Source organism: Neodiprion lecontei, chromosome 4 (genome assembly GCF_021901455.1).
Source record: "Neodiprion lecontei isolate iyNeoLeco1 chromosome 4, iyNeoLeco1.1, whole genome shotgun sequence".
Classification (NCBI taxonomy): Eukaryota; Metazoa; Arthropoda; class Insecta; order Hymenoptera; family Diprionidae; genus Neodiprion; species Neodiprion lecontei.
The window spans coordinates 2,744,264-2,771,047 of record NC_060263.1 but is presented as its reverse complement, the minus strand read 5'-3'; the positions used below and the strand labels follow the sequence as shown (position 1 = coordinate 2,771,047).

Genomic DNA, 26,784 nt, shown 5'->3' with positions numbered 1-26,784 from the left:
GAAGATCGTTGAATTGCGCAAAGGTTTGCGGCTACCTGGTCTGCAGACGCATGCAGCCGACGACGCGATAATCGACGGCATAGCAATGAACCGAATATCGGGATGATCGGTGCCAGTGGTCACCACAATCGGGCCCAAGGTTACCAAACAGAGACTGCCCAAATACCCAGATACATAAAATTTAATATATCAAGACGCACATTTACGCACTCTGCACGCTTGTTATTTCATATATACATATACATACACACACTCACACACACATATATATATATATACGTTATACCCGAGAAGCTTGTTGCTGCTGGAGTTGCGCAACGATCATCGATCGGCATGATCGAGTCATTTTTCGTTTAGACGTTTTAATACAAGGGAAGGGGGGACGAGAGACTCCCGTGCTGAAATTTCTCTGTTCGCACATCGGCGACGACGGTTTGAGCGAAACTTTCGCGAATTATACGTACGCCAACTGCGAGGATTCATACCTACTATGGATAACACGTAGGTAAGTACTACAGTTTTATAATCAAGAAAAAAGAAAAGAGAAAGATGAAAAAAAAAAAAAAAAAACCAAACAATTCACGCTGCGACGTGATTATAATAATATTATCCCGCAGTTTTCGTGTCGCGCGAATTAAGCGAGATTTTTACACATACTTTCTTTCTGCTGTGATGCAAAAAAAAAAAAAAATTCTTTCAACATCGTTTAAACGAACTCACATTTTCTTCTCAATACGAATTACCGATCCTGATACCACTGCCCGCTGTTCAATCTTCTCTCGTTCTTGTCTCTTGAACAGAGCACGTGACACGCAACTGTGAACTATAAATATATAATTATCATAGATCTCGGATTGGGTATCTACATATAATACGAGGACCGCCCCGAGCAAATATTTTCAGAAGTTTATTACAAATAACATCGACCGAGAGGAAAATCTTTTCGTTGCGACTTGTAGAATTTATTTGTGATACGGATAGGCGAACTGTCGAAAAAAAAGAAGATTTTCTGTATAACTTTCCTATATTATTATTGTTATTATTATTATTATAGATAACTATAGAAGCTGAAGCGGTTGAACGTTTCGAGATTGATAATTCAAGGTTGATATACGCGTTATACGTTACGGTTGAACATCGTTTTATTTGAAAATATCATTAGTATATATGGCTCGAATTATTATTACAATTTTTTTTTTTTTGCTTATGTTAATTGACGACATTCCGACAATTCTATAGGCGTATTTTTGATTCTTTAACGATCCCAAAGTTATAATCGCACCGTCCCTCACGGCTCAAGAGCTGATTCGTACTCGGCGTCTAATATACGTCGATATGTTGAGCAATTTGTGAATATTGTAGCCGCAAAGTGTACAATGCAAATAAATAAACATAGATTTATCAATTATACGATAAACCTGTTGTAATATTTGTGCACAAACGAGATATCCGCGCGTGGGTGTACACAAGGAATAAGCACAACAGTCTTGACAAAAACAAACAACGACAGAGAGAGCATATAGAACGAAAACAAATAGAGATGGAGAAATGCAAATGAGAGGTATAAAAGAATGTTTGTCACATTTACACGATGAGAGTTGGACGAATCGCGAAGCTCCGGATAGCTCCGAGCTCATCTCCGAACTTGTAATTGGTACACGTAAGCTCGATAACTAAGGTCTAAAGGGAGACGGGAAAAAGAAAAATCGAAACTATGAGTCAGCAGTTGATTATTTACTACAGTGTGATGAAAGAAAAAAAAAAAAAAAATCACCCCTGCAGCAGCGAAATTGCGTTGTTGCGGGAGTTTCGAGAGATGATATTCTCGAGTTATTTACAGCTCGTAGTGCCTGACGGGAGTCGCCCTTGAGCCGATGGGTAAATGAGAGATAAAAATGGTAGAAGCCCTTCGAGAATCGTCGGTGAGGAAAAACGTCTCAGTTTCACCGATTCAGCCTGCATGTTGTGAGGAAATAAAGCGTGTTCTTGTTATATAATAAGGCGAATGAGAAATTGCCCCCCCCCCCCCCCCATATGGCGTAATTTTTAGCACTATTTTTAAAGGCCGTAAAAGCAGACATTCGTTCTTACGTCCACCGGAACTTGTTTCATGGGGGGATAATATTCAAATTTTAGATCTATGAAAAAAGATATTTAAAAAATACTGTCGCGTAAATTTTCTGACAATTTTTTTATCCCTGTTTTCTGAGTACTACTAGAGTTGACTTCCAATTTCTGTGTTAATTATACGTAGTAATGGTGGTGTTGATATTTAAATATCCATCTACCCTCACTAGTTGTTGTTTATCGTGATTTTAAGCATATTTGGAGCTAGCCAAGTAAAAGAGATAAAGATTGAACAGGAGTTTTGAAGAATGTAGAGAAAGGTATGACAATTCTTTTTGATTTATCCAGTCTCTTCAGTCTTGTTCAAAACTAATACTGTTCATTTTATGTAACCAAACGTTCAGTTTTATATTAATTATATTCAATTTTTTTATAAAATTTGTTCAAAAATCTGTAAATATGCACATCTAGCATGAAAAAGAAAATCTCGGTGTGCTGTTAAAAAAAAAAAAAAAATAGCGCTATATTTTAATTGAACATATTTAAATACCGAATAAAAGCATTATTATTTCAAGGGGAAATTAAAAGTTATGCTTGGCAGGCCTGCGTAATTGGTAACAGAGGTTATGTTGCACTTTTCACGAGAGAAACGGAATTTTTCCTCGTGACATCATCACGCGGCGATCGCGTCACCTCGCTACTGCGCATCTCCATTTAGAGCACACCTTGTTTCCTTACACCATGAACTCACCCCCCTTGCTCGGTCTTATATCCCGTGAGAATAACAGCGCGGCGAGTGGAAGGGTGTCCGGGCGTAGTACGTGCAGTGACGTGTCCTCGCCAAGGCCAGGGTCGAGAGTGACGTCGACTCCGATGCAGCCCCCCTTCTTCGGCTGACGCCCTTCGCACGAACCCGGTAAATGCACGACGCATAATGCTTCTTGGAAACGTCCCGGGACCGAGGTAAGAGACGCGGGCGTGATTCACGGCTTAAGAACGTCCCATTCATGAGCTTGAGGGGGTCCGGGCCCCGTGCAGGTGGAACCTCCTATGCTTGCGCCTTCTTCTCGGAAATGGATGTTGCCAGGAATTCTGCAACGTTCGGGACTTGTTTCTGATCGATCTGTTATCGATCCGGTCGAATTCCAGACCCGGGATCGTCACTGCTGCAGATAACCTTAAGGGGGTGTCCATAGTGTATGGAAACAAGATGTGCTTCAAACGGATATGCGCAGTAGAAAAGTCACGCGATACTCCAGACACGACGTCACGACTGTTATAGTTAAATATAAATGACGTCATTTAGGAGCACATTCTCAAGGATCGAAGCGGCAGTGGATTCGCGTGTATACGTATCTCCAAATATCGAAGTCCACGTGTCTGATACGCGAAAAAGGACTCAACAGTCCCATTCTACATACAATTCTGAACAAAAAACACTGCGACACATTTTCAAGTTTGAGATACGTGGACTTTGATATTTGGAGATATGCATGTACGTCAAAGTCGAAATCAACCAGAGTACCTCCTTAAGCTGGGAGCTTCAGCTCGCTGAACGAGGAGAGATGTATTAACGGACAATGGTGTTGACATCCGTTTCAAATCATACTTCGTTTGGAGATTCAAATTTTGGTTTGACTTGAAGATGTCTAGTTCCAAGGGACGAAGACGATCAGATAGCGATCGCGATCACGGTCACGAATTGTACCGATCCTCACTGCTGCAGCGCGGTCCTTGAGAATATTCATGCCCCCCAAGTGTCACCTTGCAAGTTGGAGATTCCACGCGCAACTCGATGTCGTTGTATACCACATGATACGTTGGGCGTGTGTGTTTGACGGTGCGGGAGTCAAATTGCACGTACGCATCACGCGCTGCAGATGAAATGATGCGTACATACGAGAGGTGAAAAACCGTTGAAAATTCGGCATCCGATCGCGTGAAACAATGTCTTATTGCCGCAGTGCGTCTTCCTGGGACCAGGAGCACCTCGGATCGAAACCGTGTTGATTTTTCAGTCCCGTAGCAACGTCGTTCATGGTGGCAGACGTGACCTTGTCCAACGGTGTTTACCCGAGCAACGTGCCAGAGCTCGGCGATGGCATCGTTCGAATTTCAGGTGTGCATACCACCGGCGTGCGACAGGCGGTAACCCGAAACTTCTACGCATCCGTCACACGACCGAGAAGAGAGTTGAGGACAGAGAGAGAGAAAGAGGGGAATAGATCGGTTTATTAATAACCCGGACAAGCGAAGGAGTCTCGAAGGTACGACCTGAAAGAACATTGGAACGGTCGAAACGTGCAGCTAAACTTCTGGAAGCTCCGGCAATGAGAAGAACTCAAGTTCACCGGTTTTCCTGGTGGGTAGTATAAGTATATGCAGACGGTCGGTGATGAGTCGAAATAAAAGGTTCAGCTGGTGCATTAAAAGGCATTCAATAATGACGACGGAGGATCATTTTGCAAGTCACCATGATCTGGTCAGGTTTGTTCTGGTCGGGCAAAAGATGCGTTCCTCTCTTAACGCAGGAATTCGACGAGGGACCGAACCGATTCGCAGTATCGACCGACCGCTCGCATTCCTCGTGAGTATATCGGTAGAGTAGGTAGGTATAGGTATGAGACCGTAACCCAGACCCAGACCTCGGACTGACTCCTAAGGGAAAATATGTGGTCCAGTCAATTCAGTAATAGAACGTTACGCGATGCGTAATATCGGTGGAAGATGGTGAGATAGCGTAACTTGTTCCCGGCATTGAAACGAAGAAGATGATAAACTTCCCTCCACGAGATTCGTGCGTGATGATATAAATTATGCTGTTTCTTTGGTATAATAGTGAATATTTACCAACTCATACAAAGTCTTGGGTTTTCCTCATCCTCGATCGGAGTATACGGTCGAAGACCGGATGCTGCGACGCATAATAAGAGACGGGTGAAATACATCTACACGTACGTTGATAAGTTGACGAGATAAAGAAACAGCAGCGAAAAAGAAAAGAAACGAGAATGAGATGGAATCGCGGAGTCTTTGACACGAAAGAATTTGTCGCGGTGTAAACAACGTGACCGTGAAAATGTCAAAGGTGCTCTGATTTCATCCCGGTTGAAATACCGTCCGAAGCACCGCGTTGCGTCATTCCGAAACACGCGCGCAAACCTACAATTATGAACGTGGACATCTGCATACCAATAATATCGAACGAGCAACGTTGGATCGATCCACTTTTCCTCTCGAACCAAAGTCACCGTCGATGAGTGTACTTGCTTGTCAACGGTCACAGCCCTCCCAGGAATTCTCGCACTCGCACTCTCACTCTCACTATCGACGTAAGCCGCGCTACCAACACACCGACGTCTTTGCCTCTAATTGAAAGAGAGAAGCTCACGGGCGTATGGTGTGTCGATCGGTCCATGGAAATGTCCTTGAATTTTGCTAGTCCTTCAAGGGTCCTGGAAACTATCATTTAATTTAACTTGTGTCCTGAAAATATTCTAACTTTAACGTCCTTGAATTCGGTACGGATTTTTTTTACCGGGCATCACGAGTCGTCCCACTCACGGCGTGCAGTAAATATTTCCGCAGCTGGAACCAAACCGTAAATCCAGGGGTCATTTCTCTCGTCATCTTCCATCCGACGACGAGGGTCTTTTTATTTCGCACGGAGTGACGGCTCGAGTCCTCGCAGACGGATATAACTCGCAACGTTGATGGCGTGATGCCTGATCATATAACTGATGATACGAGTAAAAATTTCCCTAACTCTTGGCAAAACTTATGGTACATATATATGACACATTGTTATACCGAAACTTGAAGAAATAAAGTGTAATAGAATCGTGCAGTCTAGTGCATCGTACGGCAGACGAAATCCGAGTCGAATAGGAAGCCCGTTTGTAACCAAATTCCGTTAGGGAAACCAAATGCGAACGGTGTCGGTCTCAAACTCACGAGTTTAACCGCGTGGGCCGGTCCTACGAACCATCGGTGAAAATCGGACATTGTTCCAAGTTTCAGGCACTCCTCGACGCCTCTATATTCCGCAATAACCAAAGACTTCCGCGTGTTTCGACTGGAGACGTGGACAGGTGAAAAGCGGATACATAATAAAAGACAAGGTGAACGAGACGACCGCAACGGTAATACGATCATCCAGAAGCAAAATACGCACGATTTACAAACACGCGTCAACGCTTATTCCGCATTGCGTAATTAATTGCTACTGCAGCACCGTTGTTAGATATATGTATGTATATGTACAACATGCTGTAGGTATGTTTAATTTTACGTCAATATAAACGAGCTGGGTCGTCGACCCAGCACGACGATCCTCAGATCAGTAATCGGGGTCTATATGCTTTGCTTTATTTTGTCACGCGTACGTGAACCGCAGAGATAGACGTACGAATAACAAACTTAGACGTGCCGGAATACTGTCGCATTATAAGGTAAATTTCACCCAGTGTGACCAATTAGGTTTAAACTGCAGGTGACAGCATGCGAAAGTCTCTGGGTCAAACTGTTGGCGGATTTTTCGCCTGTTCGACACGCTACGTCGACGGGTGTGAACGTTCATTTCGTCCCAGATCCAAGTATCGGTATTTTGCAAAGAAACTTGACTTCTGTACTGAAACGCGTTGGAGGTACAGCGGTTTATACCTACGTACAACGAGCATGACGATCACACCTTGCCTCTGACAACTCCGAGTCCCAAAGCGAGTCTAAGAGCCACACAGCGACCTCCTCCCCCTCCGCTACCGTATCTTCCGATGTAAAGTATAAAAAAAATAGTCCGAATTCCGTCCATGCAACGGCAATAATCGAGTCCCGGTTCCCGATGGTCAAAATCTATCAGTTTGCCGCAAAAAGAGGCATCATCGGCAAGGTGACGAGTGTGGCGACGCTCGAAGAGACTGGAATCGCGATAAAATAGGTGCACGAGCGGGACATGAGCGCGACGGTGAGTCGTGGAGGTAATACGGTGCCGTATTCTTCTTCTCCGATGGAGAATCCAGAAGTTGAACGGCTCGCCGGGTCGTTAACCGTTGATTTTCTCACCGTCGTCGAACAAATCGTACCTGCGATATGCGTCTATAACCCGCGTCTAATATCGGTCGCGTCATTCGGAACGACGGTCGACCCGGGAGGACGAGAGGCGGACAACAGCTGCCGAAAGTCGTTAGCCGAAAGAGCATATTATACCGAAATATAGGTATAACATACAGACGACTATCGAGAGGTCGTTAAACTTTACGGCTAACTCAACTTATCGTCCTGTATACATATATATGTACGTATATGTATACCGCTCGTCAAGGCGTGCCCCAGTTCAATCACAGGGATACACTTCAGCTGTCGATTGCTCGATCGTTGATTATGTACAGTTAACACTACTAACGACTCGATACCATCGAGCACAACACAATGCTCTTGTTACCTGATCAACCAAACGGCATCCACGTCCAAGCCGACGGTATACGATCGCTTAACGGGTGATCCTACTCTCGATCCTCTTGCTCTCTCCTTGTGCGAAAATCCCATCTTTCGCAAGATAAATTCGCAACCGATTTTCTCCATTAGGGGCGAAGAGAAAACCCTGATAACGCGAATCAGAGGATCGGTAATAATCGGTCATCCGAACGTTTCGTTTCTCTAGTTTCCCAGCGTTGGAGAACGAACGATTTCTTTCCGATCTCTTCGATCTGGATAAAATTCCAACTCGCCTGATCACCGTTTGGCAAAGTTGACCTTTGTTAGATCCCGCTTCTAGGATCCTTTCGAAGTCTGGATCACATCGGGGTTACACCTGCGTGTCTCGAGGGATCTACGAGACGCGGTGGATGGGCGGATGGATCGCGGCGATATCCGAGTGGACCGGAGATCGGTGACCGAGGGAATTAAGCGCCAGACTATCGACTCCGGGGCACGAGGGGTGCCACATGTGACTTCTCGTACCGAGGGCTGTGCGGTCGTTGACCCGTTGGCGGTGGTCAGTGACGGTAACGGGTATGGCCGATCGAGTAACCGTCCAATTCGTCGATCACGGGCGCCGCCGTGAACCGCCGGTCCTTCACCTGACACCTGACGTGCCTCGTAAACGCTCGGAGACGTGAGCGCTGACGGTCGTTATTCGATTAAAAAACGCCGAAGGGTTCGAAAAGGTTTTCCGATTGGTTCGGCTCTCCCGTTCCTCGTTAGACAGAATTTCGTAGAACCTTGCCGTTACGACCGTCCGACCGATTTCATATCCGATGAGAAAAAATCCTACACGATCATACTCGTTGTATCCGATATGCTGATTGTGAAATCCGGCTGACATCGTTTTCATTCTAATTTACGTGAGTAACTTGTTATAATGTTGTAACGACCTGATCCAATTAACGAGTGTGAGTTCTCGGAGTCTTAGGTCCAGTAAACAAAACTCAAATAACTTTACGTTTCGGCCCTTTGAAGGTAGGCCGTGTAACGTATTCACGAGCGTAAATAATACATAAAAACGATCAATGTGTAAACTGAGAAGACAATAAACAGCCAACGAGACCGAAATGATTAATCAGTACCTCTACCTACATAAAATACGTGAAATACGCCGGAATCATATTAATAGTTATGAATATATTATACAGTTTCCCCCGCTTCCCTCAAAGGGCCGGAACGTCAAGTTATTTGACTTTTGTTTATTGGACCTAAGACTCCGGGAACTCACCTTCGTACACGAGTAACGTCGGTTACACCGTTTTCAAAATGACTATATGTTACCTGGAATACTCGTAGACACGGTGTCCCTATTTTTATTACATCGACACAGTATTCCTACGCCTGAGGTGAAAATTAATGGAACATTCTAAACGGAATATAGATAGACACGTGGAGTTTGTAAATTAGACAGTACCTTGAGTATTATCTAGTATATATACATGTATGATAGAAGAGTGAGACAAAGTTTGGAACTTATTTTCGATTGGTTGAAAGGTAGCTATCCTGATTTCTATAGACAATAATTCGGTGTCAAACTAAGACTTGTAGCTAACATCAATAAAAAACTCTCGGACGATGAATTGGCGACAAAAATTGGTCAATAGTAGTCTACTGCATCGACGAATTCTGGTCAATTTCTATCACACCACCATGTTTTTGACAGCGAAGGTGCGTTACTCTTGGCAATTAGTGCACGGCATTGACGGGACTGGGGGGAGATTTTGAGAAGTGATGTCATACGGAATAAGTTGTTGATGAACATTGCAGGTGCAAGCATATTTTCGAACGTTGGTTATCGGTACGTCGATATAGCGTTGGATTTTCGTTAAACGAACGGAATGCTCCTCACGTACATAAGTCAATTCAACTCGTCGTTACACACACGATTTGTGTCGCGTATATCGTACGCGATGTGCTTAGCTTGCTTTTTATTTTTTGGAATAAAATAATGCACATGTATCGACTGTCCATAATTTTGCAATATAGGTCGAGCCGGGTATAGCGGTCGGTTATGTAAGACTTGATTCGTTCGATAAACGGTGCCAATTGTGACAATCGCGGGTTAATAGCTGAGATGGCTTCTTCGAAATCGCTTCGGCTGTTAAATTACTGCCGAAATCGCATTACTCGCATTCTTCCTGCCATACGGTTTCGAAACGCCCCCAAACAACGCGACTCCACATTCGATATTATTCGCGGGACGCGTGGAAACGCCGAAAGAGCGACTCGCGCTAATTTCTGACGTGAAATCTTTTCGCGATCATCGTGAATTACAACATATCCATATCCACTTTTTCATCACTCCTTTAACTAATTTCTCAGACGATTTTTTCACACCAAATATCTCTCGTGTCGAACCGATAAAAATACGGAGGTGTGTCTCCGACGTCGGTTTTCCACTCATGAGCTTCTTCTCTCATACACGCCGCTCCTGTAAAAATTACGTAACGGCGCTCCTACGTCGAAACTACACGTAACGGAGAACGGAAGACCTGCGGTCCCGTGTTTTATAATTATACAGTATGATCCAAGTTTAATTCGCCTCAACTGACGATCGTTTACGATATGCATATTACACATAAGGTATACGTATATAATTATTCAATCGCACAGGGATACAACGCGTTGTTGAAAATTATTATTCACAACGAGTTTAAATTGTAACGTTTTTAGACGAATACGTGTACAGGTACGTACATGACCGCGTTATTCCTACAACGATGAAAATATAAGACTCAAAAGACGTTTGCCGCAATCGTATGATTATAATCCTCGTAATTAACAAGGTATAATCACGAAACTATTGAAAATATCCACAGATATTACACAGGGTGTAACTATTGGCGGAATTGAAAATTTAGTTACAAGAGTTTAGAATCAACATCGTACCAGGATTACATTCGATTTATCAATAACCAGGATACAGACACATTTATAGTTTACACTAGTAACAGCATCGACATAAGCACAAATCAAACATTCAAGATAAAAATAATTTCAAATCTTTTTATCGTTTATTAATACACCAGGAATACGCATGTATACATCCATGCCAATGAAACACACGGTAGTCAGCGATTCGAAAAAATAAAGTGCCTATTCATCTCAATTCCACCCTAACGACGACGATTGGATAGACTTCACGTTTTCCCGTAACATCTCTGCCAAAATCCCAATTGCAGAAACATTTGCAATGCTGAAATTTTCCCAACCAAACGACAACGAAATGTTCGATTATTAATCGTGTATTTCGGAAAATAACGAAGCTTGAAAATGTCCCAATACACAGTTTGTACGTTGGGTCAGTTGCTATGCGACAGCAGGTCCCGTGAACGGTCCTCGTCCTCGTTGGACGAACTTTTGCAAATCTTGAGGTTTGAAGCGAGAAGTCTCCAGGCATAAACGAAGTCCTGATTAGAGTCACCCCCGCATACCGCACCCACGTATCAGCGTATTCTAGTTTTTGTACGATGGTACGATATTGTCTCGGTTATAACCGGGCGTACAAAACCGGGCGCGCTCGTTTAAACTGGTCGTTTTGCGGTGAGATCGACCCGGTTGACCCGGTTCGCGTATTGTTCCTTTCCAAGGACCAGATATCCCGGGTCCCGCTAGCCTCCTCCGCACACCGAGTTGACCGTAAATCACGAGGAACGCGACGGAGGGCGACGTCGCCGAGATGGCCGAGCCGCGGGGTCCTAGGGGACCGGGGTCCTAGGCTGACCCAGATCCAGAGAGACGTCGACGGGCCTTATCGCCGGTTCGTTGTTTACGCGCACGCTCGTTCGATCTCCGAGGAATCGCTGAAATGCGGGATATTCGCAAACCTGCGATGAAACGGCTCGTTAACAATGGGGGGGTGTTGTGCACGGCACCGAGCTAATCGCCCGAGGATTTATCGTCCCGGCAGAAACGCGAACCGGTAACGGTTTAAATTCGATTCGAATTCGATCATCGGATCGCGAGTCGTCCCGATTTCCAAAGAGCACCTCGAGCTTTCTAGGAAACTCGATACTCGCAACTTATTTGCCGATCTCCAGCGTCTGGATAATACGTGTTTATGATCCAAGTGACGTACGTGTCAGTCAGGGTGGTCACTCAATTTTTATTTGAAAAATCCCACTTTTCCCTGTTTTCCTAAATCCAATTTCAAGTCTTTCCCTGATCGATTTTCTCCCCAAATACACCAGAAACGTTGATTTTCATTCATTTTTTGGCAATCACCTAACTTCGCTTTTTTTGTATTTTCTTTCCAAATCAGCAGTTATGGTACAGCATAAATGACGACTATCCATTCGATTTTGAAGAATTGAGTTCTCTGTACATGTACTCTGTACCGATATCAGGGCTAAGCTCGGGTTTTTGAGGAACAAATTTTTGGTCAGCGTACAAAATAACCCTTGTTTCCATTACCGGGATATCGAAACATATTTTTATTTTTTTTCAGACCTAGACGTACGTGCTCCCTTGAGACGAGTATTTCTATAAATTCCCCGACGATTCCCCAACTTTTCCATGGAAAATGAAATTTCCTGTTAATTCCAAGTTTTCCAGATTTTCCAGATTCGTTTTTATTTTCTTTTGACAGGAGCGTAGAGGTTCATCACACCAAGATCACTCAGGTATAATAGTAGAGCGTTTATTCCAATCGCGCGAGTTATTCGTATAACAGAGGCAAGAAGATGAAAAAAAAAAAAAAAAATGTAAGGTTGAAGCAGAAATAAAGAAATTAAATTTTTTGTTTTTCCGCCAAAGCCGAGGTCTGTATAACCGCGATTCACGCGCACACGTAACCTATTGCGGGAATTTAAACACTCGAAATTTGCCCCGGCATGGCACTCGAACAGCGCTGCTCGAGCTGTGTGCTGACCCAATTAAGCAATTTGCCTCGCGCGTTCTCGATTCCGTCGATAAAAACCGCCATGCGCCAGCACCGCCCCGCACTCCATGGAAGACAACGAACGAACGAACGAACCTCTTACACGTACCTTGTATTATACATACATCGAGGCATACAGCCATACAGCAGCCCGCCTCTATACCTTGATATATCTCACGAGTTCCGGCTAGCCGATCGTCTAGATTTTCGGCCTCTTTAACCGTCCATCCACGAAACGCGACGTTTTTCTCATATAAATGCGACGGAAGCGAACGATCGAAGAAGAGTCACTATGCGAGCGTCTTCTGGTCGATGATCCAGATTTTAATCCCCCATTAGCTTAATCGTTATACCGGGTAACGCGAACAGATGACATTTGGAACCTACTGTAAGGTGCGGTAAAAGTAGAATTATTCTCAGGGATGTTTATTCGTACCATCCGCTACCAGGAAGAAGAGTCATCGTCAGGGTGGTAAAATTCCCTGACATATCCCAGTTTTTCACACGAACGAATAGACATTTTTCCAGAACTCGTTTCAACCTAACTCTACTAGCAAACTCACTTTTTTCATGACAATTAGCTCAAAATTAGACATCAGATATTTCTGCATAGTAAGTTAAAATGGTCAAATTTTTCGTCAAGTTTAATTTTTTTTAAACCCAACTCACCAAATATATCAATAAAAACTCCAATTTTAAGAAACTAACGGAAAATTAAGATTAACGCCATTCTTTCGAAAGATCAAAACATCATTCTGAAAGTATTAACTGTTTTTAGTACTTATTTATATTTTTCACAATCTCTCGCGGATGGTAATTATCTTCATTTCGAAAAATCGTACACTATAGCGAGGAAGAAAATACAAAAATTCCAGGATACGGATGCCCGAATTCCCTGAAAGCTAGACACCGAGTCGTGGTCGAAGGTAGAAGAAGAACGCGACAATATCCAACGCAAGCTGCTCCGGGGTAGCAAACGAGTTGGATGTTGGTAGTTCTGTAAGGTATGCGAGCAGGTGATGGCTCGTAGCGCATTTCCATCGAGTAGCTGCGGATGCAGCACCGCGACGTGTGAAGCATGTGCCGCAGGTATAAGGCCGAAGGCGCAGCTCCGTGATCGAAAGAGCGTCGCGTGGTGAGGAGAGCTGTTCCTCTGGGCAACGGCCTCACATGTAAACAATCGCAAATTGCTCGAGGCCCTCGGTAACTGTATCTATTTAATATTCCAAGAGGCTGCCGCATGTTAACCGGGATGGGCGCGATCGGGTCCCGCGTATTCGCCACTACCACCGACTTACCGAATGGTACCGATACGCCGGTCAATGACCCCCATTGTTTTACTCATTAGTCTCGGCCTCCCTCCTCCCCCGACAACCACGGGGTCGGACCCAGAACCACCGATAAGGCGACTTGTCACCTGGCCTCGGATCGCGACCCAGGATACGAGCTCTTCTCTCTTTCTCCGAGGAGCGAGGTAAGGTCGTTCGAAACCCGCACACTTCTTCGTTTTGTCGATTGCCGAATCGTGAGCCGAACGATTAGGGGCAGATGTGCATTCATCGCGCTGCAGCGATAAACGATAAGGGAATAATCTGTGTTTTCCTTTGTACCGCAGAGATTAGAAGAAGTATCGGAAACAGCGTCTTCGTCATCAGGAACCCCTCGGGGTATAGTGTACCGACAGGAGGTGAACGACCAGAACAGATAAGTATAGTACGGAGGCGAACGTCACCGATCGGATCGTCGTTTCGGTGACAATGTGGGTTTATTTTCTGATAGTAAATTTCGATTTTCTTATCGTTACGTGTAATCGATGCGACGTGATAAATTCGAGCGCTGCGTTGAGTCGGAGGGCCGTGAAGGACGATTCTTATGGGGATAAGAATTTTTTTTTTTAAAAAAACACACGCGTCAGCGTTTCGGAGAATATTGAACGGTCAAATCGGTCGAAACATTTTTTACAATATATTACCAAAGTCAAACGTGTATAACAAATGGAAACTGCACTGTCAGAGGTAGAAATAAAAGGCGAACCAAACTCCGAGAGTTTTATAATCATTTGCGTCGGTGCTGTGTGTCTACCTACGTCAGCATCGAATACGTGCGAACGGGCTGTCGCCGTTTCGTCCTTTTCTTTTGATCGCTGCACCCACGCCGTGACGCAGTTGCAGCAAGCTAAAGGTCCTGGAGCATAATTAACGGGCAATTACCGTGCGCTCTTGAATGCAAGTATACGTGAAAAAGGAGTATTCGCGGTTGTGTGAAATAATATCGCAGATGGGTGTACCGAATCACTTTGGCAGAAACGAGGGAGAGTCATAATCGTAAAATAAGAGCGGTACATAAATTCTCTACGTTGAATGGTACATTTTTTACAAGAATTACAAAATATGGAATAACTTTTTCATGCTTTCCAAAATTCCGAGACTAAGGTAATTGATTGATACATATTATCCGCTTAACACGGCTATGCCCATGGAATTTACGGGATGATTCTCCGAAACGTGGTGAGAAAAACGCAGTCGTCACGACGTAGAGAAAGAGAGAGACTCGGATTGAAAGACAAAAATGATAGCAACAATAATTCCCTCCCCTCGCCTTCACAATGATCGGTAGAAGAATTAAGTATCTCCCCTCCTTACTCGGAGAACCAGTCGTAAGCATATCACTCATTCTCGACAAGCAAAAAACTGAGAAGAAAACCAAATAAAAGGAAACGTGTGAAAAATTAAGTATTCCATACATAGACGCGCGTGAGGGGAGGGGTGGTGGGGCTACGAAGGAGTAAAAATTCCGACACAGATGCGAGGCCTGCACCCCTCGACGCTGTGAAACGGTTAGCCGGTATTTCGGGGTCCGTCTCTGGACGGTCGATGGGCGAGCGACGTGAGGGAGGGTGGGGGGGGAGGAGGGATTATTGGAGCATCGTCACAGCGGCTCAGGGTTCGTTGACCCGCGGGTGCGGAGATGCAGGGGAATCGGAATGCGATCAGGAAGGACGGAGGTCGTCCGTCCCCCGCGTTGGCCCGTGTACCCCTTCACCGTTTGATGCTAAGAAGCGGCCTGCAGCATAGCCCGGGTTCCTTCGACGCGACCTACCGCACGGGATCCAACCGCGTGGCGTCGAGCTCCGTTGGTCGAGCGACGCGCGCACACCCGACGGGCCGTCGGACCCGGCGTCGGGCCCCGTCTGAGGCGCGGGAGTCAGACCCCTCGACTTCGCCCGGGCGCTCCCCTCCACTCGTCGCAGACCCCACCGCTCGACATTCCCGAAGACGAGCGGGTGGTCGCGCGCCTGGCGAGGCCCGCCCTCGCAAAGAGATTCAGGCACTCCTGCGGCCGACGGATCCCCTCCACCCTGGCCGCCCCCCCTAGCCGCCGACGACGGCAGGCCTAGGCTGATGAGTCACTATATAAGACAGGAATGACACGAAGGTGTATGTTAGTACACACTCATTCTTCCTCAGACTCGTACAGTTCGCACGTTACAGAGCCAGCCGACCGTGTCTCTTCGCCGCAGCCGTATTAGCCGCAATCGTTGATCGTGCAGCATCGCGCTTCTTTGATCAGGCCAACAGCGGCGACTCGGACTCGTTTATTCATTTGTCGGTTTCGAGTTCTTACGGGCACACATCGAGGGTTGAATACCCAATATTCAAACGGTATATAAATCGTTCATAAGAGACTGTATCGACGGTGTGTTCACCGAGACGTGATCCAGCCACTTGAACCCTTATTCAGACATGTTGGTGGAGTACGCGGTCAAGTGGGCATGGAGGGTGCTCGGCGGATCACCGGAGAATGTTATGTTCACACTTATCGTGTTCGTCGGAGTGTTCGCGATCGTCAGATCGGCCCAGTGGCTAGAATTCACCCGCTCTCTGCCTCCGGGTCCGTGGGGCCTTCCGGTCGTTGGATACCTGCCCTTTCTCAAGGGCGACATCCATCTCCACTTCGGGCAGCTCGCCAAGAAGTACGGATCCATGTTCAGCGCCAGACTCGGTTCCCAGCTCGTCGTCGTACTCAGCGATTACAGGGCGATTCGCGACACTTTTAGACGCGAGGAATTCAACGGCAGACCCCACAACGAATTCATGAACATCCTGGGCGGATACGGTAAGTTGTCAACGAACCACCCTCGAGGCCTTCTCTTTGTCCGCCGCGTCCTGCCGTTCTTCACGTAAGAGCGAAAACTGATCGAATCCCGTCGTTTGTATTGATTTAGGTATCGTAAACTCAGAGGGAGCGATGTGGAAAGAACAGCGAAGGTTCCTCCACGACAACCTCAGGAGTTTAGGGATGACGTATCTCGGCGCTGGGAAGAAGACGATGGAGTCAAAAATAATGGTGAGTGTTTGCAGTAACGTTTTTCTTACCCTGGATTCCCAGATTCGCGTGAACGGCGTCGTGAGATGTCCTTGTTATCGTCTCTTTCCTCCATTTTGTGAAAGTTCCGGAAAACCTTATAATTGACCAAAAAAATTGATCTCCTCTTGCAGAGAGAAGTTCAATCCTTCCTCCGTTTGCTGTCGGTGCAACAAGGCGCCCCGACGAACATATCGACCTCGCTCGGAATGTCGATAAGCAACGTGATATGCTCGATAATAATGGGGGTGCGATTCCACCACGGCGACAGCCGGTTCAAACGGTTCATGATCCTGATCGAAGAGGGGTTCAGGCTGTTCGGCAGCATGGTGGCGGTCAACTTCATTCCGGTGATCCGATTCCTCCCTGGCATCCAAAAGATCCGCGACAAGATACGGGAGAACCGTTCCGAGATGGCAACCTTCTTCCAAGAGACGGTAGACCAGCACCGCGCGACCTTCGACGAGGGTAACATCCGCGACCTAGTCGACGCGTACCTCCTAGAGATCCAGAAGGCCAAGAGCGAGGGTCGCGACGCGCAGCTCTTCCAAGGAATGAACCACGGTAAGACAGTCGCTCTTCCGCGCCCTCGGTGCTTATCGTCGTTGACTCGATTTCCTCAAATAACACCCATCACTGTCTCTGATTCCAGACCGCCAGATGCAGCAGATCCTCGGCGATCTCTTCTCAGCTGGCATGGAGACGATAAAAACGACACTTGAGTGGGCGGTAGTGCTGATGCTCCACCACCCTGAGGCGATCCGAGCCGTGCAGGAGGAGCTTGACCACGTGGTAGGTCGCTCACGATTGCCAGCTCTCGAGGACGTCCCGTTCCTCCCGATAACGGAGTCGACGATCCTGGAGATACTCCGGAGGTCGAGCATAGTGCCCCTAGGAACAACACACGCGACGACAAGGTGAGCCCATCATATTCTACATGCGTACAGACGCGGTTTTAGACCTCCGATTGTCCCCGCCCGCGGCGCGATCATTGTAACAGCAGATTCGACAAGCCGCGTTGTAATGAAAAGTGAAAGCAATGGCCAGCCGCGGCTAGCCCACCGTTCGAGACACGGTCCGGGGTCAGTGACACCGTGTAGACGTAGCCGGGCTCAGTTCTAGCCACTCCCGGTCATCTCCGCGGCCATAAATCACGACGACTTTCGCGCGTGCGGCGACGCCGATTTCAGTATACATGTTTGCAAAGTCCATCGGTAGCTCTTTACTTAACGAAGCCCTCTCCTTCTGGTTTCCAGGGACGTCAGGCTTAACGGCTTCACGATACCGGCTGGTACCCAGATAGTCCCGCTCCTCCACGCGGTCCACATGGACCCGGAGCTTTGGAACGAGCCGCAGGCGTTCAAACCGGAGCGCTTCTTGTCGGCGGAGGGTAAGGTGACGAAACCAGAGTACTTCATACCCTTTGGAGTTGGCCGTCGGATGTGCCTGGGTGACGTGCTCGCGAGAATGGAGTTGTTCCTCTTCTTCAGCTCGCTGCTCCACACCTTCGACATCAGCCTACCCGAGGGAGCTTCTCTTCCCAGCCTCCGGGGAAACGCCGGGATCACAGTAACACCCGACCCGTTCAAGGTCTGTCTGAACCAGCGCACCTTCGAGGGCATCGACTTGGAGTCCCTCGAATGGGCCACCGGTTCGCTGAGAAACGTCGGGGGCCACTAAAGCGTTCGTTTTGCGGGTCCCGAAAGCACGGTAGTTCCTAACGGGTGATCGATCGATCAATTGACCGATCTATTTTGGGCCTCAATTGACTTCCCGGCTGATTGGGAAGAGTGTATGTGAGAGAGGAAGACAGAGAGAGAGAGAGAGAAAGAGGGGGGGAGGGGGGGGGGGGGGTGAATAGTGCCATTACTGATCGACGAACTTGTGTGATTATCCTATATAATTAGCTGCGTCACGGTTGAACGGTCTATTTAACTATTTTTTTTTTTTATTAATTCTTTCATCCCGAAGTAACGTAACGTGATCAGGGCTAAGAAAGATTTTACCATCGATCGTTATACGTCGCGTCATATATTTACCATCGATCAATATTACGATATAAGGTAATATGGTATGATATAATATAAACGTGTATGGATAAACATACACAAAGACACACACGCAGACGCACCGATATAACAAGTTCGCGACGTCCGATGCATATATACAAATATGTATATATTTTCGACTGCAAATGGCATATTATTTATTGTATGTTCATTCCGTGCGCGTCAAAGAAAACCCATGTGTTCAGTAATGTAAATTACACATATATATATACATATATACATGCATATATATGTAGATATACGTATATTAAGTGTAGATAGATCATAACTTTTCAACTAGGCAGACTCAGTCCCGTATATTATGGATGAATCGATCGGAAATCAGTGAGGCAGTTTCGTTCAAATTTACGAAAACAATTTCTGATAAAATATCCATGTTCATTTTCCGAACGAATCCGTTCTTCTTGTATCTGCGTATACACATACACACACATTTCCTTTGGCAAACAAGTTGCTGCGTCGAGAATCGTTTAGGTGAGTAAAAAATTTTACCGAAACTGTCTCAATGAGAATGATCGCGGCCGGTGGACGAGCGAGCGAATCGCGCCTTATGAAATTTTGAATATATTACCGAATTTTTGCAAAGAGAACGATAAGACTATACAATTAGTAAGTATGCATACATAGATAGTAGACACATACACATATATACGTACATACCCACACACACGCTCGTACATACGTTACACTTATCGTACGACCGGCGTCCTCGTCGTCATCGTTGTGATTTGCTACATGATGTGAACGGTGATTTGATTCCTTCGTTTAATATAACTCTGTCAAACATTCGTCTTACAATACGACGGATAATTCTTTCAAAGGAATCGTCATCATCGTCATCATCATTAATTTCACCGCCATCAATCATATATATACTCTGTAAATCGATGCGTTTCTAATGACAATGGCAATGATGATGGTCCTTTTTCCCCATTATAATCATGATCGATGACATATTGCTATCATTACTATTTTTGTTCCATTTTTTTTTTTTTTTTTACAAATTTTGCCAATTACCGTATAAATCCACAGCTGTTGCTACGTATTTTCTGGTGATATTATTATCATCAACATCGTTATCATTACCACGGTCATGATTATTACGATTATCATCATCATTATTATTATTATCACTACCAATATTGTTATTATTGCAGATAATTAATGTTAACGTGGTCGTTTGTTAGCATTTTTCGTTGTTGATTTGTTTTCACTGTTATTGTTTGTTTTGTTACTGCGATTGGTAGCTGTAGGTGTCATAATTATTATTATTATTATTATTATTATTGTTATTATTATTATTGATATTATTATAAACTTCACTGTCATCATCATTGCCGAGCATATATATATATACATACATACATGTAATACATACATGTAAACCGGGCGACCCGGATTTATATGCGGTATCAAAATGACCGCGAGAGTCTTGTGTATTTGAGCTACGCTTTGGCTGCGCGAGTGTGTGCGTACGTGTGTTTTCAATTGTTCAGAGATTTACATGGTTGGCTGCACGATTAACTAACTAGTTGGTATTATTTACAAAGTATAAGATTATTTAAGACATTGATTAGACGTATATAGAAATATATATATATATATATATACACATACATACGCATATATATTTCTTTCTTTTTTTTTTTTTTTTCTATGAAATAAAGTAACGATGTTATTTTTCAATTAACCAATCGCTCTTCTTATTCCAATTTTCCGCTCCCGTACTATACATCAAGTTTTATTAGACCTGTTTTTCGTAATTTTCTTTACAGCTAATTTACGTATCTTTTATATATATATATATATATATTTTTCGTTCTTGCGGTGCCATTGTTCGTTTTTTTTTTTTTTTTCTTTCTTGCGTACCTCGAACCCCGAGTTCTGTACACGAATATATGTATATAATACCGTGTCCGCACACAGACCCAACACTCAACGTTCATATACATCTGCGATTATTATTACAACTGTTACGATTTCCCATCGATTCCGCGTCCTTCGAATCGCCCGCGCAAAGCTTGCCCAACTTTTAAATGACACGGGTTTATAAAAATCCACCTCAAGTGGATATATATATATACCTGTATATACACATATACATACATACACACACACACACACACACACACACACACACAAACACATATGTAGTAGCGCGTAATTTTTGCACGGCGCGTTATGTTATTCAAACGGTCCCGTTTTCTGTATGTTACGTACGAGTTACGATACGTTGTATACCCGTATTATAATGTGCTGCATGAATTATCGGTAAGTTATAAGATTCATTACACGTATTATGAATATATTACAGAGAACGTTACACATTCAATTATCAAAAAATCACGATTTTTTTTTTTCGAATCATTTTCATACGGATACCGCCTTTACGCTACACGGTATGCGTGGACATATTTAATACTACGATAAACGAATAAATCTTTAAATACGTATGTATATAAATACACACATGTACGTATGCATACGTATCACTTGCGTGTTGTAGCTTCGTCGCGTTCACCGATCGCTTCCAACGCTCGCGATCCATGGCCTTCCAAGTCACATTATAGCTTTCTCTTCCATGCGGCACCGACCCAACCGCCGAATGTGTGGTTTGGTAAAAATGATCGAGGAGACCCGCGAATCGGCGGCTTCGACCGGCGCACGTGCGCGTTTCACGAGCAGCGATGATAAAAAAAAAAAAAAATCGCCAATATTTAACCCACATAATACCGCGAAAATTTTTACATACCTTCCTTCCTAGTCGTTCTGTTTAAATTTGAAATTTTTTTTTTTTTTTTACCCTTCTTCCTTCTACCTTCCTTTTATTCTTTTCCACGTCAATTTCGTAAAATCTGTAAACCTTTGCAGTTACTAAACCACGTATCCTCTCCTCATCTCTACGTCTGCGCAATGGCCGTATTTAATACACATGTACCTAGAATATTAAATAATTTCCTATAAAAGAGACGAAAGATCATTCTTTCAAAGGAGCTCGTCGCCTGCGTTTCACATATTATACAGGTATAGTAGGGTACGTGTGTGTGTATGTATACATATATTATACATGTGTAATACGAGTAGAAAAAAAAAAGAAGTGAAACCGAACGATGAGGTAATTATAGACTTGCACGGCTAATTCGCCAGTTTAAAAAACACACACACATATATTCTCGACATTTGTGTATGTATATTCATCAAAGATCAGCAGATATTTAAGATTTCTTATACCTGTACACATCTGAATGCAGCGTAGGATATATGCCGAAATCGGATTCGACGAAATTGAGATAATAAAATCTAACAAGACGAAGGATGAAAAAAAAAAAAAAATAATAACATCGAAAGAAGATGAGAAAAGAAGAATAAGGAACACACGGTTATCGATGTCGTCAAGTTGTAAATATTATACTTGTATATACTTATATAAGAGAAACTCTCCTCCGCAATTGCCGGTGCCTAGGTCGATTTCTAAGGAAATACCGGACCCGGGGTAAAGTGCGCGGGTTAACGACACGAAACCTCTGTATACACATTATGTGAGTGCATTGGTAAATATATACATGTATAATAATAATAATGACAATAATAATGCGTGTGTGTGTTTATATATGTAGTATATAGCATGGATCGCCTCAAAGCACACGAAATGTTATGTAACATATCAATCGCGCGACAAACTCGCATCGCATGTTTTATTTAGTCAGGCAAAACGCGCTTGCAATATAAATTCTCATCGTCGTTGCCGCGTCGTTGTGTGTGTACACAGAGTCAAGGGATGCAGCGATAAGTATGATATGTAACTTATCGGAAAAACTAAGCGTATTTTGACCAATTTCCAACATCGTATAGGTCTACCTAAATAAGTATGATATGTATATAAATGATATAAATTGTACGCGTGCCGTCTGAGACGAATTTTTTTGTTCGTTAAAAATAAAACAAGAGGTAAACCGATATTGAGATTAAAAAAGATCCTGTCATATTCCAGATCTAGATATTTATTTACGCCGTGTTTTATTATCCGTGAAATGTTTCATTTTCATCATCGTTTTACCCATTTCACGCTCGCCAAAACTTGGGGCTTTTGGATATATTTTTCTCATTTCAAATCATTTTATCATCGTCAATCGTTTAGTAGACTCTTGCAAACCGCACGACCGGAATGTCACGAATTTGGGCACTAGGTGAGACGCGCGAGAAAAGAGAGAATGGAAATGAACGGGGGGGGGAAAGAGGAAGGGGGAGGCGGAGGGGGAAGGGGGAGGGAGGGCCTTAATGTCCAGGAGCCCCAAGGCCAAGATTTTGCAGGTAGGTAAGTGTCGCAACGACGTGATTGGCAAGTTACCGCAAATCTTTTCGTCGTCCGAATGTGCAAGATCGACAGCCTGAGGAGAGGGGCGAAAGAGAGAGAAAGAGAAGTATACGGTATATATATTTATGAAAAAGAAAAAGATAGATAGTTGTATAGAAATTAACGATACGGTAACGCAACAACAAATAATATATACCACGGGGCGTATGGTGACAAAACGTCAAGTATCATACATATGTATATATATAAGAAATTGCGCCAACACATAGACGTATTTGTATTTATATTTATTTTTGTAACACGTGTGTACATTAGACTGTATAAAAAAACCGATTTTTTTTTTTTTCGTTCAATATTCAAGTTGAAAATATTGAAAAAAGTATGCCGTCCAAGTTTCAGCTCTTAATGTTTCATATTTGGAGGTTCATCGGCGCGATTTTTTTTTTATTTCCCATTGAAATAACATTGGAATTTTTTTTGTTTAAAGTTTGTAATTTTACAACTCGTCAACGCATCGGCGTATCGGTAAGATCGGAACGTAATATTTGTCGGTAATTGAAGGCTCTGCGAGAAAGAGATTCTATTGTCATTATACGATAAGTTTAATCTTTCAAAAGTTATTTGTGAGAAAAAGATCGCGTAATATAGGTGATTACGACTCAAGCTTGATAAAGTTTATTGAATTATTACATAGAGATCAGCATCGTAGTCGTGATTTATTTCTCATCCTCTTGCGGGTAAAAGTATAATTTTCACTTGTCGTGTAATTATTGTTCGATCGCGCGCGGTGAAAATATCAGCCTGTGATGTTTCGGGGTTAGAGTGATGCCAGATTCCCCGGAAAGGTCGAACGTCGCTGCCTCGTCCGATGATCGGTACAGCGATACTTTCAACGACTGAATTATACGTCCGGCAAAAAGGAACAACGTCATCTTTGCCAGTTCCTCGCCAACGCAGATCCTTTTCCCTGTGATCCAGATTCAACGATGGAAGACAATGATCGTGGTTAAATTTTGAAATTAAAGACGAAACGAACAAGACTAGATGACAAAAAATAAATAAACAAATAAATAAATGGAATGAAATTAGCAAGGGGGGGGGGGGGAATACACCTATACACATACTACAGTTTACTCGGTAAGCTGACGTATTTTTCAATACAACGGGACGCCCTGGATTTTAATTTTTTTATCCTTCTCCTGCTCCTGCACTTCCAATGGAAACTTGACACCAACCGTTTTGAAATGGCAGGAAATTCTCCGGTTTTGCGAAGCTACCATCGTCGGCTATGAAACGCGCCGGTCTAAACTCCTCGGGATCTTTCCAATTTTTCGGATCCATGTGTATCGCCCATTGAAGAGGAACGATCATCGTTCCCTTGGGTATGAGATAGCCACCGATTTCCGAATCCTGTAAAATATAATTGAGAAAGAGAAAGCGAGAGAGAGAGGGAGAGGGAGAGGGAGGGATCGAAGGAGGAAGAAAAGGAGGAAAGGAGAGAGAGAGAGCGTTTAGGTAGAGCTACTGCAGAAAGTTGAATGTGCGTACCTAAAGGTTAGCTTCGAATGTAGTTCTAACCTATGACTGTCAATAATAACCGATAAAAGCGAATTCCACAAATAGCAAGCGGTAATAACGCGTTAACTAGCCGAGACATCTCAGCCAGGTGTCCAATTCACCTTCACGACTTTATACTTCTCACAGAGAGCCGCACGATCGGATTTTTTGAATGGCCTGAGAAAAATCATTCCGTTCTTTGATAAAATGACGAATAATGTCAGACAAAGACGGGATTGGCTTGCAGGAGGAATTAAGCACATGCTTATTAAATAAGACTACTTTAACGTCGATACCAACAAACTCACAGAAAATAGCCGATCAGTCAAGACTGAGAAGAGTACGATTGAAGAGCGCTGCGCATCAATATTTTTTACATTATCTCCATACCTGACAGATCTGGTGGCCAATTTATGCACCCTAAGTGTATGTTTCATATAAATAAGATCATAGCCTGATAGAAAAGGTGTACCTGACTGCCATTTAGCTAGAACTTTAGCAACATCGTCAACAATGCAAAGGTCTAAACAGGTATGTGAATGCGCGGTATGATGGTATTCCGTAAGGAAATAATTTATGATATTTATCATGCATGATACTCCATAAGGAAACACATGAAGATCTTTAGAATGAAAAAGGTTGAGAAGTTGACGAGAGCCGAACGAGTCGAAGTTAAGCAATGTTGTTTTAGGCTTACGCTCGTCGAACAGCATCCTCAAATTTAAGCAACCAACCGATTTTGAGGGGCCCATAGACGAGGGCAAATAAAGCCTTAGATGCGTTTGACATAATAATCTTAAAAGTCAAATACTACGGCCTACGACAATAGAGATTAGGCGAGGAAGAGATTACTCGCGGACTTGGACTTCTCTGGAAAAACACCGCAACCCGACCTCCGTCTTTGCCTGATCTGTTATTCCAAAACAGGACGTAATCTTGAAACCCAACAACTTCAACAGGAACACACCGCGAAGAAGGAACAATTCAAATACTGAATTAACACGCTAAAAATTATTTATAAAGTATACTTCTAGTCCGACGGTAAATAGATGTTTAGAGGACTTGGAAATTTATGAACGGACTGAAGTAATACGTACGTAAAAACAGTCGCAGTTACAACACTTTGCTTGTTACTCGTGCTGCAGTAGACAGACCTACGAACGGCTCGCTAGATCAACGTAGACGATAGTCACTCTGACCGTAAAAACTTGAACAAATTTACCTAAACTACTTGACAGTTGCAGGGTAAGCATTTTGCAAAAGAAATTAAAAACGTACAAAGCAGAGTAACACGGAATGGATCCGTAGATACCTTCACGCACAACAAAAAGCGAACAGAAACCTCTAAAATCACACGAAATTGATAAAAACCACTCAAGCCTCCTCGCTCTCCGCTTTCCACAAGGTGTGACATCGAGAAGTAGCAGGGAACGTGTTTTGTCAAGGACAAAATATTCGATTGGCATTAATCAGGCGATATGTACTTCAAGAGCACCGTGTGGTATGCCGACAGGAACGACGCTCCGGATTCTCTGAGTTTCCGCGATGAGGGCTTCGAGACGTGGAAGATCAGGCCGGTCCTTGAGCTCGACTGGTCTCGGTCCAAGCACCGCCTTCATCTCGTTGTGAGCGGCATCCTTGGGGTGTGGAAAAGTAATAAAAGGGTGTTGGATCCAACGGGTGGGCAATTCTGGAACAGTCTGCAAGTCCAGACGCTGCTCACCTGCTCGCGAGGATAAGCGGCAAGGAAAAGAAGCAGCCACCTCAGGGTGGTCAATGTTGTGTCAGTTCCAGCGCCGAAGAGATCGGCGAGCAAGTGTAGCTTCTGGGGTTCGCTGAAGTGTCCAATGTCGCCTGAGGCCAGTCTGCGTTTGGTTTCTTCCTCGAACATGGCGAGCACGGAGTCCCTCGCGCTTCCAGACTTCCGGCGATCCTCCGAAATGGCACGATAGACATCGTGGGTCTTGAGCTTTCCCTCGACGAGGAATCTCATCATGTTCTTGTACTTCGGTACATGCCTGAAAGTTGGAAGTACACGGAAAGGTGGGACC

At 44.2% G+C, this 26,784-nt stretch overlaps 2 protein-coding genes across 10 annotated transcripts in view; one reads left to right on the top strand and one right to left on the bottom strand.

Moving 5' to 3' along the window:
• Positions 1-15,884: 15,884 nt before the first annotated feature.
• LOC107222082 (cytochrome P450 18a1) lies at positions 15,885-20,479 on the top strand. The gene is made up of 5 exons (XM_015661296.2): positions 15,885-16,543; positions 16,653-16,774; positions 16,927-17,356; positions 17,445-17,709; positions 18,049-20,479. Exons 1-5 carry the CDS (start codon positions 16,171-16,173, stop codon positions 18,470-18,472), a joined length of 1,614 nt encoding a protein of 537 aa, XP_015516782.2. The 5' UTR covers positions 15,885-16,170; the 3' UTR covers positions 18,473-20,479.
• Positions 20,480-23,481: 3,002 nt separating this feature from the next.
• The window catches only part of LOC107222079 (cytochrome P450 306a1), a 56,808-nt gene continuing 53,505 nt past the window's right edge, over positions 23,482-26,784 (bottom strand). For 7 of the 9 annotated variants that reach the window (XM_046737680.1, XM_046737682.1, XM_015661291.2 and 4 more), the window contains exons 5-8: positions 26,457-26,751; positions 26,218-26,370; positions 24,412-24,586; positions 23,482-24,143 (exon numbers count right to left, since the gene is read on the bottom strand). In XM_046737680.1, the coding sequence (XP_046593636.1) occupies positions 23,944-24,143; positions 24,412-24,586; positions 26,218-26,370; positions 26,457-26,751 (823 nt within the window). In that variant the 3' untranslated portion in view covers positions 23,482-23,943. Of the gene's footprint in view, positions 24,144-24,411; positions 24,587-25,830; positions 26,371-26,456; positions 26,752-26,784 lie in introns of those variants that run through there. The other 2 variants (XR_006903940.1, XM_046737684.1) reach the window with 2 other exon arrangements.